Source organism: Gymnoscopelus braueri, assembly GCF_963280865.1.
Source record: "Gymnoscopelus braueri genome assembly, chromosome: 10".
NCBI classification, from domain to species: domain Eukaryota; kingdom Metazoa; phylum Chordata; class Actinopteri; order Myctophiformes; family Myctophidae; genus Gymnoscopelus; species Gymnoscopelus braueri.
In genome coordinates, this window is record NC_137611.1 from 19361595 (window position 1) to 19378007 (window position 16413).

Consider the following 16413-nt stretch of genomic DNA (forward strand, 5'->3'; position numbering starts at 1 on the left):
TACACCGCTCAAAAATATGTGAATATTCTTACAAATATAAATTTCTACATTTCATATTGATCAAATGTATCAGTATGACAAACCATTCCAGATCATTATTTTCAGTTACTTCTCTTTTAATAAAGAGGAGAACAGTGTGTGTGATGCTCATAGCTGATAATAGCTCATAGTTCTATGCAGAGGAGCCAAACAAAAGTGCATTTTACTCTTATGTACATGTACACAAGACGTAACAAAATAAAGAACCTTGAACCTAGTTGAGTGCTGGTACAGTAGACCTATGTTTTAAGTAAGTTAAGCACTCTCTAAAACATTTTAAAGAGAGATTTTGCAATGGAAAACAGCTTGTAATTCTTCATAACATATATATTCAACATATGTGTATATGTTATTATTTGATAAACACACTATTCTAGGGGATTGTCTAGATTGTTGGAGACATGGGTTCCCAGGGCAACCATTGAAGCTCAGATTATGCAGGACAGACATGGCTATGCTGAGCTGTGGTGGACGGCAATATGGCTCCCTCTCTCCCGCCCTCTTTCGTCATTATGAGTCCAATCCCCCTCCCCACCAGAATTAGAAAAGGGAAATGGAAATTAGAAAAAAAAAGCTTTCTCCAGTCATCAGCTTAACGGGCATCAGCTGCTGCCAGCTGTAAAGAAGGATGCATTTGACATGTGTAGAGTTTTACATACACCAAACTGACAAGGTGGTCTGTGTTGACTGAGTGAGAAGAGAGTTATGTGCATTTTTGTGAAAGGTCATGCCCCTTTTGGACAATCGGCATGAAAAGTTAATCAGTTCTTCCTTGTCCCAGGAACACGTTTTGTTTAAATGCATTCATAATTGCTCGAGATATCCTGTCAATAGACAGACAGATAGATGGGGTGAAATCACCCTTGCATCCTGAGTAATTTAATATTTGTCAAATGTAACATCATTTACTTCTCCTATTTTCAAAATATATACGTACTGGGATGCGATTACTGGGATTTTTATATTTATTTTTTTGGGGGGGGGGGGCCTGAGGTTGGGGGCCCGTTTCAATTGAAACGGGTGAAACATAGCAAAGGCCGCCACTGTGTGTGTGTGTGTGTGCGTGTGTGTGTGTGTGTGTGTGTGTGTGTGTGTGTGCGCGTGTGTGCGTGTGTGCGTGTGTGTGTGTGTGACACTGAGAGATTAGAGGTGCTACAATGCACAGAATAAATCATGACAATTGTACTGTAGGTAAAGTTATCTGCAGATCTTGATCAAGTTCAATGCTGAATCCATAAAATATCATCGAGCACATTCTCTCAGTCCTTGAAATTTAAGAATCATACATATAATATAATATGTTTGTCTCTAGGTCCCATATGTGTTCTTTCATGCTGGATTACATGTCACATGACGTGATGTTTTTTTTATTATTGGATTGAAGTAGCTCTTCTGTCTCAATAATCCCAGTAAATCGTGTTGAATATGCTACCATTATGACACATGAAAATCACATCAAAACTGCATTAAGACTCATCAGTATGTTTGTGTGTGGTCGCGCACGTGTGTGTGCACACGCGTTCATTCACACAGAGCATTTATCTCTCCTTTAATCTGTGACAAAGTGCTGTCACTAGTGTACTGGGGGGAGTTATTCATGTTTGTGACAAATGAGATCAAAAGTCATGAGAGAGGAACAATATGAAAGTAGTTCCATTGAGCTGGCATTTTAATTTGATTTTAGAGATGGCTGTTTCTAATAGCAAATGAGCTGGTAGTTGACAAGCTCCTCTGGCTTGAACCACAGATTGATCTCCATTTTGGCATTTTCCATAGTGTCACTGACATCGATGATGGGGGGAGGATTATTTATTCTGATCTGTCTTTTAAACAAAGGTTTAATCTAATGCAGTGGTTCTCAAACTTTTTCATGTCAAGGACCCCCAAATTGATATGTATTTGGCCACAGACCCCCATCTGCGAATATTTTGAAGATTAAGCAGATAAGAGAAGATTTGTGTAAAAAATGTCCTTCCAATATTTCAAATTTTTGTAATGTTTTCCAATCTACAAGGTCACAACGGTGAGCTTGTATATCTGCTATTTCTGCATAACCGAAGTATAACATAGGGTTGAAGTGGTTAAACTGATTTTGATGCTATATTAACAAATTCTTCTGGGGACCCCCTGGAACTCCCCATGGACCCCTGGGTGTCCCTGGTTCCCACTTTGAGAATCACTCATCTATTGTAGTGTACACGTGCGATGTGTAGATTTGTTTTAGCACTGTGTTAAGAAATGTGAAGACAGTGGAGTTGAGGTGAGTCTGCATTAAAAGGGAGCAACAGGTTAATAACAGTGTGACATCCTTTCCTCAGGAGATGATCAGCCTATCAGAGGGCAGCACCGTGGACCTGGGGAAACCTGGTGAGGAGAGCGACGATTTTCCTGAGCTGGCTGAAGAGACTATGGAACCAGAGGAATGCTTTCCTGAATGTGTGTACTTTAAATTACAATACTGTAATTTCTCTTAAAACAATTCTTTGAATCTGTCGTTGAAAACCTTCACGTGATAATTAATGAACAGAACCATGAAAAATAACTATTAACGTGATAATTAATTAACAGAACCATGAAAAATAACTATTAAATATCACTGTTGTGTTAGCTATATCAAACAAGGTATATAAACTGCCATTTCATTCAGATGTCTGTATATTTTTTGTTCATTCCTGCAATCTAACAGGCTTTTGTTCGCATACACTGTACATATTTCCTTCCTCAAGTCTGCGTGAAGCGCTGTCGCTGCTGTGAGGTTGACACTTCGCGTGGTTTGGGCCAGGCTTGGTGGAGACTGAGGAAGACCTGTTATCAGATCGTGGAACACAGCTGGTTTGAGACCTTCATCATCTTCATGATCCTGTGCAGCAGTGGGGCTCTGGTAAGGCTGTTTGACACCGCTCTGCACAAGTAAAATCCACTTGTTCATTTGACTCCCTTTACGGTGATGGAAGTACAAAAACATTTTACTCAAGGAAAAGTATCAATACCACAATGTAAAAAATCTACTTGAAGTACTAAAAGTACAGAATTTCAAGTTTTCAAAATGTATAAAAATCTTTTGAAAATAGCAGATCGACAAGCTCACAATGCGTCGCAAAGCAAAGTTGCGAGCTTGTAGATCGGCTATTTTCAAATAGCCAGAGTATATAGGGCTGAAGTGGTTAAAGACGGGGTGCCGTGATTTTCAGTGATTTTTTCCCCCCCTAAAACATAATCATCAGGTATTATGGTTATACTAGGAGGAAGATTATTTTTTTTTAAGTGTACAGAAATTGTTAAAATTATGTTTTTAAGTGGACACGCCTCCAGTTCATTAAGTATACCTGGTTCTCACCTTAGCACCTCCTCCACCACCTTAGCACCACCCACCTGTCCTAGCCCCTCCTCCTCCTCATGCCCACAGCTGTTGTGTTATGATAATGAGGGGGAGGGTATATTTTTACTATGTCACTAAAGGGCTGTTTTTCTATTGGCACGTTTGACCCTCAAGGTTTCAGCCTCCAGGTAGAAACTCAAAATAGTCAGAGAAGACATAAAACACCATAAAAACACCACCAGGGGGCTTAATGAAGTTCTATCAACCTCATAGACACATGAAAAACAGAAAAAGTGCAAAACCATGGCACCACCTCTTTAATGTATGTTTTGTAATATTAATACAAATCTAGAAAGTAACTAAACTAAAGTTTTCAAATAATTGTAGTGGAGTAAAAGTATAATATTTGCCTCTGAGATGTAGTGGTCCAGTAGAAGTAAAAGTATAGAAAATTGGAAATACTCTACACTAGTAAAGTAAAACATACCTCAAAAGTGTACTTAAGTACAATACATGAGTTAATTACAGGTTATGTAGTTCCATTTTTACATTCTCAAAGTTATTTTTATTGTTTGATTGGTGACCTTTCACATCTTCTGTCAATACTGTATCTAAATACACTTGTTGCATAATGACTTGCAACAGGTATATAGGGCCAGTTCAATGGTGTTTAATAGTTGAGACCTACAGAGGGCTAATATGAATGAAAGGACGTTAGGAAGTGGAGAACTTTTATTATGAAGCTTTTACGACATTCTACATAGCCATTCCTTACACCTACTGTGTATGGAATGTGTATCAAGTGTCTCAAATAACTGATTTCCTGATATATACCTGGCTTAAAAGAGAATCAAGTTTGACCATTTCAACCACTTCTCTCCTGTTGAGCATAATATATGTACTGTAATATTAATAATAGCATAGAAACATTAATCATCTACAGTTATTACATCTAACATGCTCTTGTTTTCTTGGGTCCTCTTCTTCCATGGTCTCTGCAGGCATTTGAGGATATCTACATTGAGAAGAGAAAGGTTATAAAGGTGGTGTTAGAGTATGCAGACAAGGTATTCTCCTACATCTTTGTCCTCGAGATGTTCCTTAAGTGGACTGCATACGGCTTCAAGAAGTATTTCACTAACTATTGGTGCTGGCTGGACTTTCTTATTGTGGATGTAAGTGAACTTTGTAATGTTATGCCAAAGTTACTCACAATGATTTGCTGAGGTATATTCTAATGACTGCCAATATCTTGCTATAACATCACTCCAAATCCATGCACCTCGTTTACAGTACCTTGCCTATAACCTAGAATTAGCCATTGCAGCTGTAACATTTAACAAGTTAGACATTTCGACATGGGCCTTCCTCAGTGTGCTTTACCATAAAACTACAACATTTTTCAGCCTTTTCTTTTGCAATTCCCATTTTTTATTTGGGAATTGGCATTACAGAAGAATGTATTTACATTTCAGTACTTTACTTTTCCATTCAGTCCACAATTCTATATCCTTGCATCATTATCATATTTCCAGTCTCTGTTTGGAAGTCCTTATTGTTCCCTCTGGTCCATCTCTTTCCTTGCACTATAGCACATACAATTATTTGGGCGTTTCTTACAATTTCCCTTATTTTTACTGTGCGCAAAGCAACCTGCACACTAATTACACTGCCTTACAGCCTTAATGAAAAGAGCGAATATTTTGAAATACTCTTTACTTTTTTCTTATTTTATTGTTCACATATTTGAACAGACATTTTAGAATCCGTTAGACACTAAGACATACAGTACAAAAACAGAAACAGTTGGAAACGAGACAAAATTACTCGCCTGGCCTACATGATCTATACTGTACATATTAAAAGAATGGTAGATAAGCCATGTGACACAAATCTCTCCTTCTTGTCCATTAGACAAGGCTGGTTCTACTTTTCTCCAAAGGCTCCAAAGTGAATTGAACTTGACCATTACATTTTTGTCAATTTAACCCATTCAATCCGGGAACGCATCTGTGTCATTTTAGATTTATTTTGGCTATTTTTGAAAAATCTTGAACATTTGTACAAATCTTATATCTATATATTTTTTTAAAGTGAACATTTGTAACTCAAATATTTGCTTCTGGGGGTCCCTGGACCAATTTTTTCTTTTACAAATGTTTGCTTTAAAAATATATATATTCAAAGATTTGCCCAAATGTTCATGATTTTTCAAAAATAGCTGAACTACAAGCTCATAGATGGGTTAATGTAACTTAATGAGCCTCACAGTTTGAATGTATTTCTTTAAACCACCAGGTGTCCTTGGTAAGCCTGGTAGCAAACTCACTGGGATATTCAGACTTTGCTGCAATCAAGTCCCTCAGAACCCTCCGAGCTTTGAGACCTCTAAGAGCTCTGTCCAGATTTGAGGGCATGCGGGTGAGTCATGCTCTTCTTGGTCACAATAAACTTTTATTTATAAAACCCACAGACACTTTCACTTTCAAAATGTTTCCAAAATAGCGAAAATAGCAGATCTACAAACTCACAACGCATCGCAATGCGTATATCTGCTATTTTTGCTACTTTTGTGCATCACTGTTGCACATAAAAGTAGGGCATTAATTTACCAAAAAACATAAAAAGTTATGAAATATGGAAATACAAGGTTTCTGCCCGACAGCAACAATATAAATGCTACTGACAAGCATCTCACAGTTGAACCCTCCACAGTCATTAAAAGTGTTTAATGAGCTCACTGCCTACTGCCAGGCCATTCATGTGGTATTTTCCTCTTATCCTCTCATTTTTGCGTTTTTAAGTAGTTAGCCAACTCTGCTCTCCTTCCAGTCTCTCTGACCCACTAATCTGTCTCTCTCTGCTGTGTGCGCCGGTTACTAGGTGGTGGTAAACGCTCTTATTGGAGCCATCCCCTCCATCATGAACGTGCTGCTGGTATGCCTTATCTTCTGGCTCATCTTTAGCATCATGGGAGTCAACCTGTTCGCTGGCAAGTTCGGCAAGTGCGTGAACCGAACTGGCTTCCTCCACAACGCCTCCGTGGTGAACAACAAGTCAGACTGCCTAAACATGAACGACACCCATTTCTACTGGACCAAGGTCAAGGTCAACTTCGACAACGTGGGACTCGGCTACCTCTCCCTGCTGCAAGTGGTGAGTATCCTGTCCGCCGTGGTTTTCAGTTGGCATACACAGTAAAATCATCAGCATTAATGTCACCCAGAGAGTTGAACATTTTACCCTAGCTTTTTCTTTTTTACTCTTGGAGTTAAATGAACACTGAGGATTTGACTGTGTACCTGCTAAATGTCAGCATCCATCAACCACTTAGCAAGCAGTGCTGCTATTCTTGGCCAGCGCATTTTCCATGACCAGAACCTGGTGCTCTTGAAGGACACCACTCAAATTATCTGGTGTGGTAACCAAGCAACAAGATGCTTTTCGCTGTTCACTGGGTCCCCTCCAGACCTCACTCAGTAAAGACCTTTCATTTGCCTCCAGAAATAGCCTATCTCTCAAGATATTTGCAAAAAGCTGGTAATTGTGGGCCTGTGAGGCATACAAGTGAGAACCGATTGTCCTAACTCTGGTTTTGAGACCCCATATATATGGCTGCGAATTTGTGGCGCCCCCCAGGGGTAGAACACAAAACCATTAGAGCTAGGAATACAAACAGCTTCCTCCTGTGCATGCAGTATAACCTGTGCAATATTATTGCTTTATTTCTGTGCAATATGAGATTATACATGGCATGCCTTGTCTCATCACAGCTTATATACTTCCAATATTGTTCATATTGCTCACACTTGGTGTCACTCTATATGTTATATAATATTAATGTTTTTACCTCTATACTATATTTACATTACTTTTATATGTTATTATTATTTCTTATCTACTGTATTCTACAATTTTATCTTCATATGAGAGCAATGTACCAAGTCAAACTGCTTTTATGTGAACAGATTAGGCCAATAAATAGATTATGATTCTGGTATGGACCGATTTGATAGACGCAAATAAAAAAGCAATGAAATAGGCTCATTGCCATCTCCCATTACATGACGCAGTGTATTTGAAGATTAACTTTTAATTACATCTTTATATGCAGTACTAGTAATCAAATACTAGTAATCTCTAATGACATGTAATGTTACTTTGTCATAGGCAACATTCAAAGGATGGATGGAAATCATGTATGCAGCTGTTGACTCAAGAGGAGTAAGTATGACCACTTACTTCCAATCCAATAACATTAAAGTATCTGGACAATGTAATGACATGCAAACGGCTTTTGTTTTCAGGTGGAGGAACAACCGATCAGAGAAATCAACCTCTACATGTACCTATACTTTGTCATCTTCATCATATTTGGCTCCTTCTTCACCCTCAATCTCTTCATTGGTGTCATTATCGACAATTTCAATCAGCAGAAAAGAAAGATGAGTATATATTGCCTCACACACAGAACAGATCCCATGGTTTCAAATAATTCTTAGTGTTTCTTTTAACCTGTTTAGAGCTTTAACCTAAACGGCCTCTACTTTGCGGTAACATTAATGTTTATCGGCAACGCAATTGATGTGTTCAGAAGTTTGGCACAGAGCAGTGGAGTCACGAAAAGACTTAATGGTGGGCCTAATGAAAAGGGACAACCCACCACTAGAACCCTGGCTTTTATTGTATTTTATATCACCACTTTAATTTCAGTCTGTGCGCCCTATCCAGTCTATGTGGTTCTCCAAATAAATCGGAAGAGGAATGTAATGTTTGCCAGTTAGATATGGCTGTCATCAATCAAACTTGCATATTGTAATAATACTGACTCTCATCAGGAATGTACGGTACTAGAAGTTCTGCCCGCTACGCGGGCAGAATTCTAGTACCCCCCCCCCCTAACCCCCCCCCCCCTAACCCTGCCAAAGAAAATGTCGTTTGGGGGTACAAAATCATGCGATAAATTATTATTTTTTTAAACCAGAGGATCGTCCCTCCCCCCCCCCCCCCCCCCTTAGGGGTCCCTGGAGACTCTGGGGTCTCCAGGCCGTGACCTACAGACACGGCGAAGGAAAACTGTGAACACAGCCACGCATGCAAGATGTTGCACATGAACTCAGCAGCCGCACTGAGGCGCTCCAACACAAACACTCTGACATTAAGCTTCACACAACAAACATCAGCAGCAAACATTCACCACAATGACAAACAAATTACGTCCGCGCAAAAATAAGCGAGGGCTCGCTTATTTTGTCTTTCCCTCCCTCCCTCTCTTCCTCTCTCTCTCTCTCCCTCTCTGTCTCTCTGTCTGTGTCTGTCCGTCAGCGAAAATTATCTCTCGCTGTTTGGCTGACTATTCTCTCTCTCCCACCCTCCCTCTCTCTCCCGGTGCCCTGTGTGTGTGTGTGTGCGTGTGTGTGTGTGTGTGTGTGTGTGTGTGGTGGGGGTGGGGCGGGGGGGACAGCCATGACGCAGCGGGACTTTTGAGATGGCTATTGGCAAAATAGGTTGACTTATTCGGATACATGCGTGTGACTGTTCGCCCCTGCCGGTTCTCTGATTTTTTTTTTTAAATAGGCTCTGTCATGATTAATTTACCACACATATGAAGTGAAACAACTGAATTCTATCCAAACGATATGTTATAAGTGAATTCCGTGCCTCATAGAAGAAGTTTGAGAGCGTTTAATAAGCGAAAATAAGAAGTGAAGGCACTCGCACCCTGACTCGCACAACCAACAATGGCTGCCGTTCGTCTTTTTTCAGCCTGCGAACTCGCCACCTGATTGGCCAACTTTTGCTGTCAATCACAGAACGATGAGCGACGTTGCCATGTCCAGGTGTTGTAAGCGTGAAGTGGGTGTAAATTGGTTAGAGAAAGTGCGTCGACGCATGCGCAGTGCGCAGCTTTGTGTTTTTTCATGAAGCTGGTTGCTTGTTGCTCGCGCACGATCTGGCAACAGCGGTGCATACGCATGCGCAGTGCTTTTGTGTTTTTTTTTCCTGATTTTTTCCCGTTGTTTTGCCCTGTTTTGCCCTGTCTTTCAGCCAGTCTCCCAATTGTATAGATAGATGTATGGAAGACCAATTCCACCACTGAATAAAAATAGAAATGCCTGATTTTTTTTTTCTCAAGGAAAATTTGACACAGGCAATTGCAAGAAAATAACAGATTTTTGAGATTTTGTTTTGCACAGAGAACTCAAAGTTGGTTGGGGTGGTACTTCACCACCCCAAAACGAGAGGCCTAAGACTTTATTTGACCTCTTGCACATATATATCTGTAAAAGAAAAATGGCCAACCTGGGCCAACAGCAAATAAGTACAAAAGAAGGGGAAATAAGATTATTATTATTAGGTAATAATGTTAGATATTTTTGCCTAATTACTTAGGTGGACAGGACATCTTTATGACCGAAGAACAGAAGAAGTACCATAGTGCTATGAAGAAGTTGGGATCCAAAAAACCTCAAAGGCCTATACCACGGCCTATGGTAAAATGCCATTTGTTATTGATTAATCGTTATTGATATATTTTTCTTTTGATTTCTCCCATGAATCATCTCTCATGTTATCAAAATAACCTACAATCGTGCTCATTGCTATGTCAATTAGATCTGCATGCACATCAGTAACTAACCTTCCTAATCGATCAACTCACTCTCTTTGTGTTTCCCAACTTCAGAACATTGTCCAGGCCTTCCTCTTCGATCTAGTGTTCATGCAAGCCTTTGACATCATGATCATGATGCTCATCATTGTCAACATGGTGACAATGATGGTGGAGACGGACGAGCAGTCAGAGCAGAAGCAGTTTGTCCTAAACATCCTCAATCTCATCTTCATCGTCATTTTCACCACCGAATGCCTCATCAAGATTATTGCCCTCCGCTGCTACTTTTTCACTGTTGGATGGAACATTTTTGACTTTGTGGTGATAATCCTCTCTATTGTGGGTAAGTAAACACACAACAGGGTGTTTTTCAAACGCACGCACGCACGCACGCACGCACGCACGCACGCACGCACGCACGCACGCACGCACGCACGCACGCACGCACGCACGCACGCACGCACGCACGCACACACACACACACACACACACACACACACACAGGAATACTGTGCATGCAGTTTAACCTGTGCAATATTATTGCTATATTCCTGTGCAAAAATAGATTATACCTGCCTTGTCTCATCACAACTAATACCTCCAATAGCTATTAACTTCAGTAATATACTGTTTAATTATGCTTATTAATTTTCATGCCAACAATGTGAAGGAGTTAACACCTTTTCTAATTATATAATATCTCATTTAGCAAAGGCTTCATATAAGGTCACTGTAAAACCATTCAATCTTTTGTCTTCTCTCTGATTTCCACTTCTCATTTCAGGGATTGTTCTTGCTGACATCATCGAGAAATACTTTGTATCTCCAACTCTGTTTCGAGTCATCCGCCTGGCGAGGATAGGACGTGTACTTCGACTTATACGTGGAGCCAAAGGAATAAGGACTTTACTGTTTGCCTTAATGATGTCCATGCCAGCACTGTTTAACATTGGCCTCCTGCTGTTCCTAGTCATGTTCATATATGCTATTTTTGGTATGGCGAACTTTGCCTATGTGAAGAAACAAGATGGGATCGATGACATGTTTAACTTCGAGACTTTCGGCAATAGTATGATCTGCTTGTTCCAGATCAGTACATCTGCAGGGTGGGACAATCTGCTGAGCCCAATCATGTCCACCTCTCCAGAGTGTGACACACACTTTGTCAATACCGGCACAAACACCCGTGGAAACTGTGGCAGTCCCTCTGTGGGCATAGCTTTCTTTGTCAGTTATATAATAATTTCCTTCCTCATCGTGGTGAACATGTACATAGCTATAATACTGGAGAACTTCAGTGTTGCTACAGAGGAGAGCTCAGAACTGTTGAGCGAGGATGACTTTGAGATGTTCTATGAGGTGTGGGAGAAGTTTGACACGGAGGCGACCCAGTTCATCGAGTTCGCCATGCTCTCAAACTTCTCCGACACGCTGTCGGAGCCACTGCGCATCGCCAAGCCCAACAAGATTAAACTCATCGCCATGGACCTGCCCATGGTAAGTGGAGACAAGATCCACTGCCTGGACATCCTGTTTGCCTTCACCAAACGCGTGCTGGGAGAGTCTGGTGACATGGACACCCTTAAGCAGCAGATGGAGGAGAAGTTCATGATGAACAACCCCTCCAATGTCTCCCACGAGCCCATCACGTCCACACTGCGTCGCAAGCAGGAGGAGGTGTCCGCCGTCATCATCCAGAGGTGTTATCGGAAGCATCTGGTCTTCCGGCAGATGAAGCAGGCATCCTACCTCTACAGACAAATGAACCAAGAGACCCTGGCGAGCGCTCCTGAAAAGGAAGGCCTTATAGCCTGCATGATGCAGGAGTACTATGGACCAGTGGACCAGGTGGAATTTAAGGAAAAAACTGTGACCATCCTGATTTCCTCGCCACCTTCTTATGATAGTGTGACAAGGGCAGCAAGTGGCCTCTCTCTCTTAGACAGATCTGTTTCCAGAGACTTTGAACCCGGGGAACATTCAATTGAAAGATATGAGGAGACTTTCCTCTGAGATGTCCGAGTTTGTGTGGGTCTTTTTGTTTTTCTTCTTTTTTACAACAGAAAATATATCTCAACTCATGGTTAAAGAGATGGATTTTTTAAATATATATTGGTAAAAGAGTAAATGAAATATGCAAAATATTTTTTATTGTAATTCAGAGCCTCTATATCAACTGAACAACCCTACAGAGCAGTTTTGTTGGATACACAGAAATGGCCTCAGTGAAAACAAAATGTGGTCTTCTTCAATCTGTCGCCCTCTTGAAATGCAAAATCGTTCATGTCCAGATGGATCATACTGCAATTTTCTTTTAGTTTGCATTATTAGCGTTATTGTTTACCTACTAATGTGCATTAATTCACTTTACATGAACTCTGGTGACAACTTCAACGGCTACACGGCAGACTAATTTAATTGTTGTGGTAGGTTGCATAAGGTGTTAATGTAATACAAAGTACAACATGTTAGTTAATTGAGCAAAAAGAGAACAGCAAACTCTTGACTTGTAAAAGAATAAATGTAAAACACAATGGGGTGCTGTATATAACTAACAGCTTCCCATTATGAATTATGATGGTCAAACCAGTGCTTATGCAGTTAAAGTGTTGCTTATTCAATTATTTATTTAGCTTAACTTGTTTCATTTCTGCACCAATTTCTTCTTAAAAGCTTTTGACAAATGTTTCATGATGAACACATTTATATTACATTTTTATTTAACCATAATCAAAATCAGTTTTGCTGGCACTTTTACTGGTAATTCACTTCAGGAACTATGAATGGCAATCAGTCAAATATTTTATCATTTTTTTTCTGGTTAGTAAAATTATTCACATTTGTGATATTTTTTTGTTTGTAATAAAGTATATTTGCACTAGGAAAATATTTTGACAAAATTGTAAGAGCTAACATAATTTTTGGGTCATTATGTGCCTGATATTGAGTCTGCCCATTTATTACATAGATACTCTTTGACCATTTAATTTGATTTGATGAATGTTCATTGGAATAGCGGGAATGCACTATAAGGTCCTTTTGTAATTATTATGTATAAAGAGGTTTGAGGGTGTACTGTATATGTAAAACACATTTTTACCAAGCTTTTGTAATGCATTTATATTGACAAAACATTTCAATGACACTCAAGAAAGCCATAAGTAATATGCCCAGAGTTATCAAATTATAAGCATATATATATATATATATATATATATATATATATATATATATATATATATGTGTGTATATATATATATATATATATATATATATGTATATATGTATATATATATATATATATATATATATATATATATATATATATATATATATATATATATATATATATATATATATATATATATATATATATATATATATATAAAAGTTTATATCAAGTTCCATGAGAAGTTGTCTGTATTATTACATTTAGGTCAGTCATTTCATGAATCGTTTCATAAAATGGTAATAAAAGCTTTTTCCGTATTTGTGGGTTTTGCCAACTGCATTGCAACTACAGGGATGATGACTTATTTTATCTCAACATACTGTGCTCAAGGCTTAAACACATACAGTTCCTATTAGTGTTCATTGTTTAACTACAATATGTTCAACATTGGTAATGAGAATGAAATATGAAAAGGAATTCAGCAATTGTTTAAAGAGTCAAAATTCTCACATGTAAAAACCATGCAGTTATGACCTCATTACTTGGCAGGCTGATGTTAAATCCCTCGCTGAGTCCATGGGTATGAAAAAAAAACATGACAGCTGTTCACAAACCTCTGCATCTCTGCGGCTGAATGTCCTTGTTAGTCTGTTGCCCTACAGCAGTAGTTCTCAACCTGTGGGTCGGGACCCCCAGGGGGAAAAAATTGTGAAAATAGCCGATCTGCAAGCTTGTAGATCTGCTATTTTCACCATATTTATCTGTGGAACCGAATCGAACAACATTTCATGCCTCAACTCCTACAATTCCAAATGCTTATCAGGGTGGGGCCGGGGTCCCCAGTTAAAATATGAATATTTTGGGGGGTCACGGCCTGAAAAGGTTGAGAACCACTACCCTACAGTATAAAGCTCTAATTTATTTTGAACTTCCCCATACACATAAAGTACAGTACTTTGAATAGTCTATTACCTATATCAGCGATTGCTGATATCAGCGATATCAGCCGTGAGGATATTGCAAGTGGGCCCCCAAATAATTGGCTAAACACTAAGATGTTATTGATAAAATAACATTAATATTTAAAAAAATGTGTCACCTACCTGAAAATATACTACATTCTGTTTACTAAAGAGCTGGCGAGACCCCTGTGACCGAACAAACGCTCTGTAGCGATGATTACTATCAGAATATAGTACTTTAAAGGAGTAGTTCACCCAAAAAAATGACTTATTTTCTATCAATTACACACCCCATGAAGCATTGAATTCATGGCGATTTTTTATTTTTTTTCGCATTCCTAAGCCAATAATTTGATAACCGGCGGTCTCTCCAGTAGGAGACACAAAGAGTCTCCTTTGTGTCTCCTACCGGATACATTAGCATCTTTAATATTATCATCCAATTATTGGCTCAGGATTGTGACAAAAACAAAAAAAACTCCATGAATTCAATGCTTCATGGGGTGTGTAATTGATAGAAAATAAGTCATTGTTTGGGTGAACTACTCCTTTAACCTTTTTTTAACAAAAAACAAAAATAAATCCAAAGAATATCACTTACCCTATACCATTAATACAATATAACTTTTGAGGTGGTTGTATTTTGTCTCCCTGCTCATATTGAGACATTGAGACAAAGGTCACGTCTCAGCTAGACACAGGATCTGACAGAAATTTTGACATGATCAAGATTCAATGTATCCCCTGAGCAAGCAGGTAGACTGTTAGCTATAGATAATAGATCATTTCTGGACCCCAGGAAGAATAGTCTCCACTAAGGTGTAGACTAATGGGGATCCTTAATAAACTATACTGTAAGTGGTAGCTCAGTGGTAAAAATGTAAGCACTTGCGCAGGAAACCAGGTTCAAATCCGGGGTAGAAGAGAAAAGTTACATAGTGCAGCTTTAATACAAAGATATTTCAGTATGCTTGAATGTTGTGGCTGTTTTCAAGTTAATAGTTGAACACTGACAACACTCCCACATTTCACTTATAGGAAAGAAAAAAGAAATCACCCAATTGCCAATTTGGATATAGCTCCAAAGAGATTTCCTCTCTCTGGTCATTAGGATGGTCAAATCCAACTACTCCCACCAGCTGGGATAGAGGGATAATCTGTGTATTAAAAAATAAAATCACTTGTTTTAATTATACACACACACACACACACACACACACACACACACACACACACACACACACACACACACACACACACACACACACACACACACACACACACACACAATGATTGTGTGTGTGTCATGTGTATACGTAAATATATATAGTGTATACGTATATATATATGCACGCGCACACGCACGTGTGCACACACACACACACACACACACACACACACACACACACACACTCACACACACACACACACACACACACACACACACACACACACACACACACACACACACACACACACACACACACACACACACACACACACACAGCTATATTTGCATCATAAATGCATCATACTTTCCCATCCATTCTCATAATGGACAGATGCTTTCCTTTGAATATAATTTAGGCTTGTGCACAAAATGCCTGAAAAACTACTTGAATGAAAATTACTTGGTATTTGATCAGATTTTTAAGCATTTAGATTTAGACATGTGGCAGAGATTAAGGTTTTCGGAGACAGAAAACTTTTCTAATTACTAAAATGCACCAGCACATGGTAACATTTTTACAAAAGACATTTGATGAATTGCATGTTATGTACTACATACAGTTTATTATTTACAAATTAACAAGTAACGCAAATGTAGGCTGCAGCTTATCATCAATCAAAAAGGTCATTTTAGATTTAATTAATTATTGAATTAATTTGTATTTTAATTTATTTTCATATGATCAGGTGTGTAATGGTGTGTAATGATCTACAAGCTCACAATGCATTGCATCTGATGCGTTGTGAGCTTGTAGATCTGCTATTTAAATTTTCAAATGGCCTAAATATATAGGGCTGAAGTGGTTAGTGTGTTTTGTAATAATAATCCAAATCTACAAAGTAACTAGTAACTAAAGTTTACAAATAATTGCAGTGGAGTAAAAGTACAACATTTTCCTCTGAGATGTAGAAGGGGAGTTGAAGTAAAAGTAATTGTAAATACTGAATAAAGTAAAAATAAATACCTCTAAATTGTACTTAAGTACAGTACTTTTACGTGTACTTAATTACTTTAACACTCAGTGTTCACCATGCAATCTGTGTCTGTGTTCAATACATGTTTGGTAAATTGCTGAAA

At 38.8% G+C, this 16413-nt stretch overlaps 1 protein-coding gene across 1 annotated transcript in view; it reads left to right on the forward strand.

Annotated features, from left to right (window-relative positions):
* LOC308093889 (sodium channel protein type 4 subunit alpha-like) overlaps positions 1-13136 on the forward strand; it is a 55173-nt gene extending 42037 nt beyond the window's left edge. The window contains exons 18-27 of the mRNA XM_080440281.1: positions 2358-2475; positions 2766-2920; positions 4360-4533; positions 5657-5779; positions 6242-6514; positions 7529-7582; positions 7666-7807; positions 9752-9852; positions 10044-10314; positions 10756-13136. Of these exons, the coding sequence (XP_080296407.1) occupies positions 2358-2475; positions 2766-2920; positions 4360-4533; positions 5657-5779; positions 6242-6514; positions 7529-7582; positions 7666-7807; positions 9752-9852; positions 10044-10314; positions 10756-11984 (2640 nt within the window). The 3' untranslated portion in view covers positions 11985-13136. The remainder of the gene's footprint in view (positions 1-2357; positions 2476-2765; positions 2921-4359; positions 4534-5656; positions 5780-6241; positions 6515-7528; positions 7583-7665; positions 7808-9751; positions 9853-10043; positions 10315-10755) is intronic.
* Positions 13137-16413: the final 3277 nt, after the last annotated feature.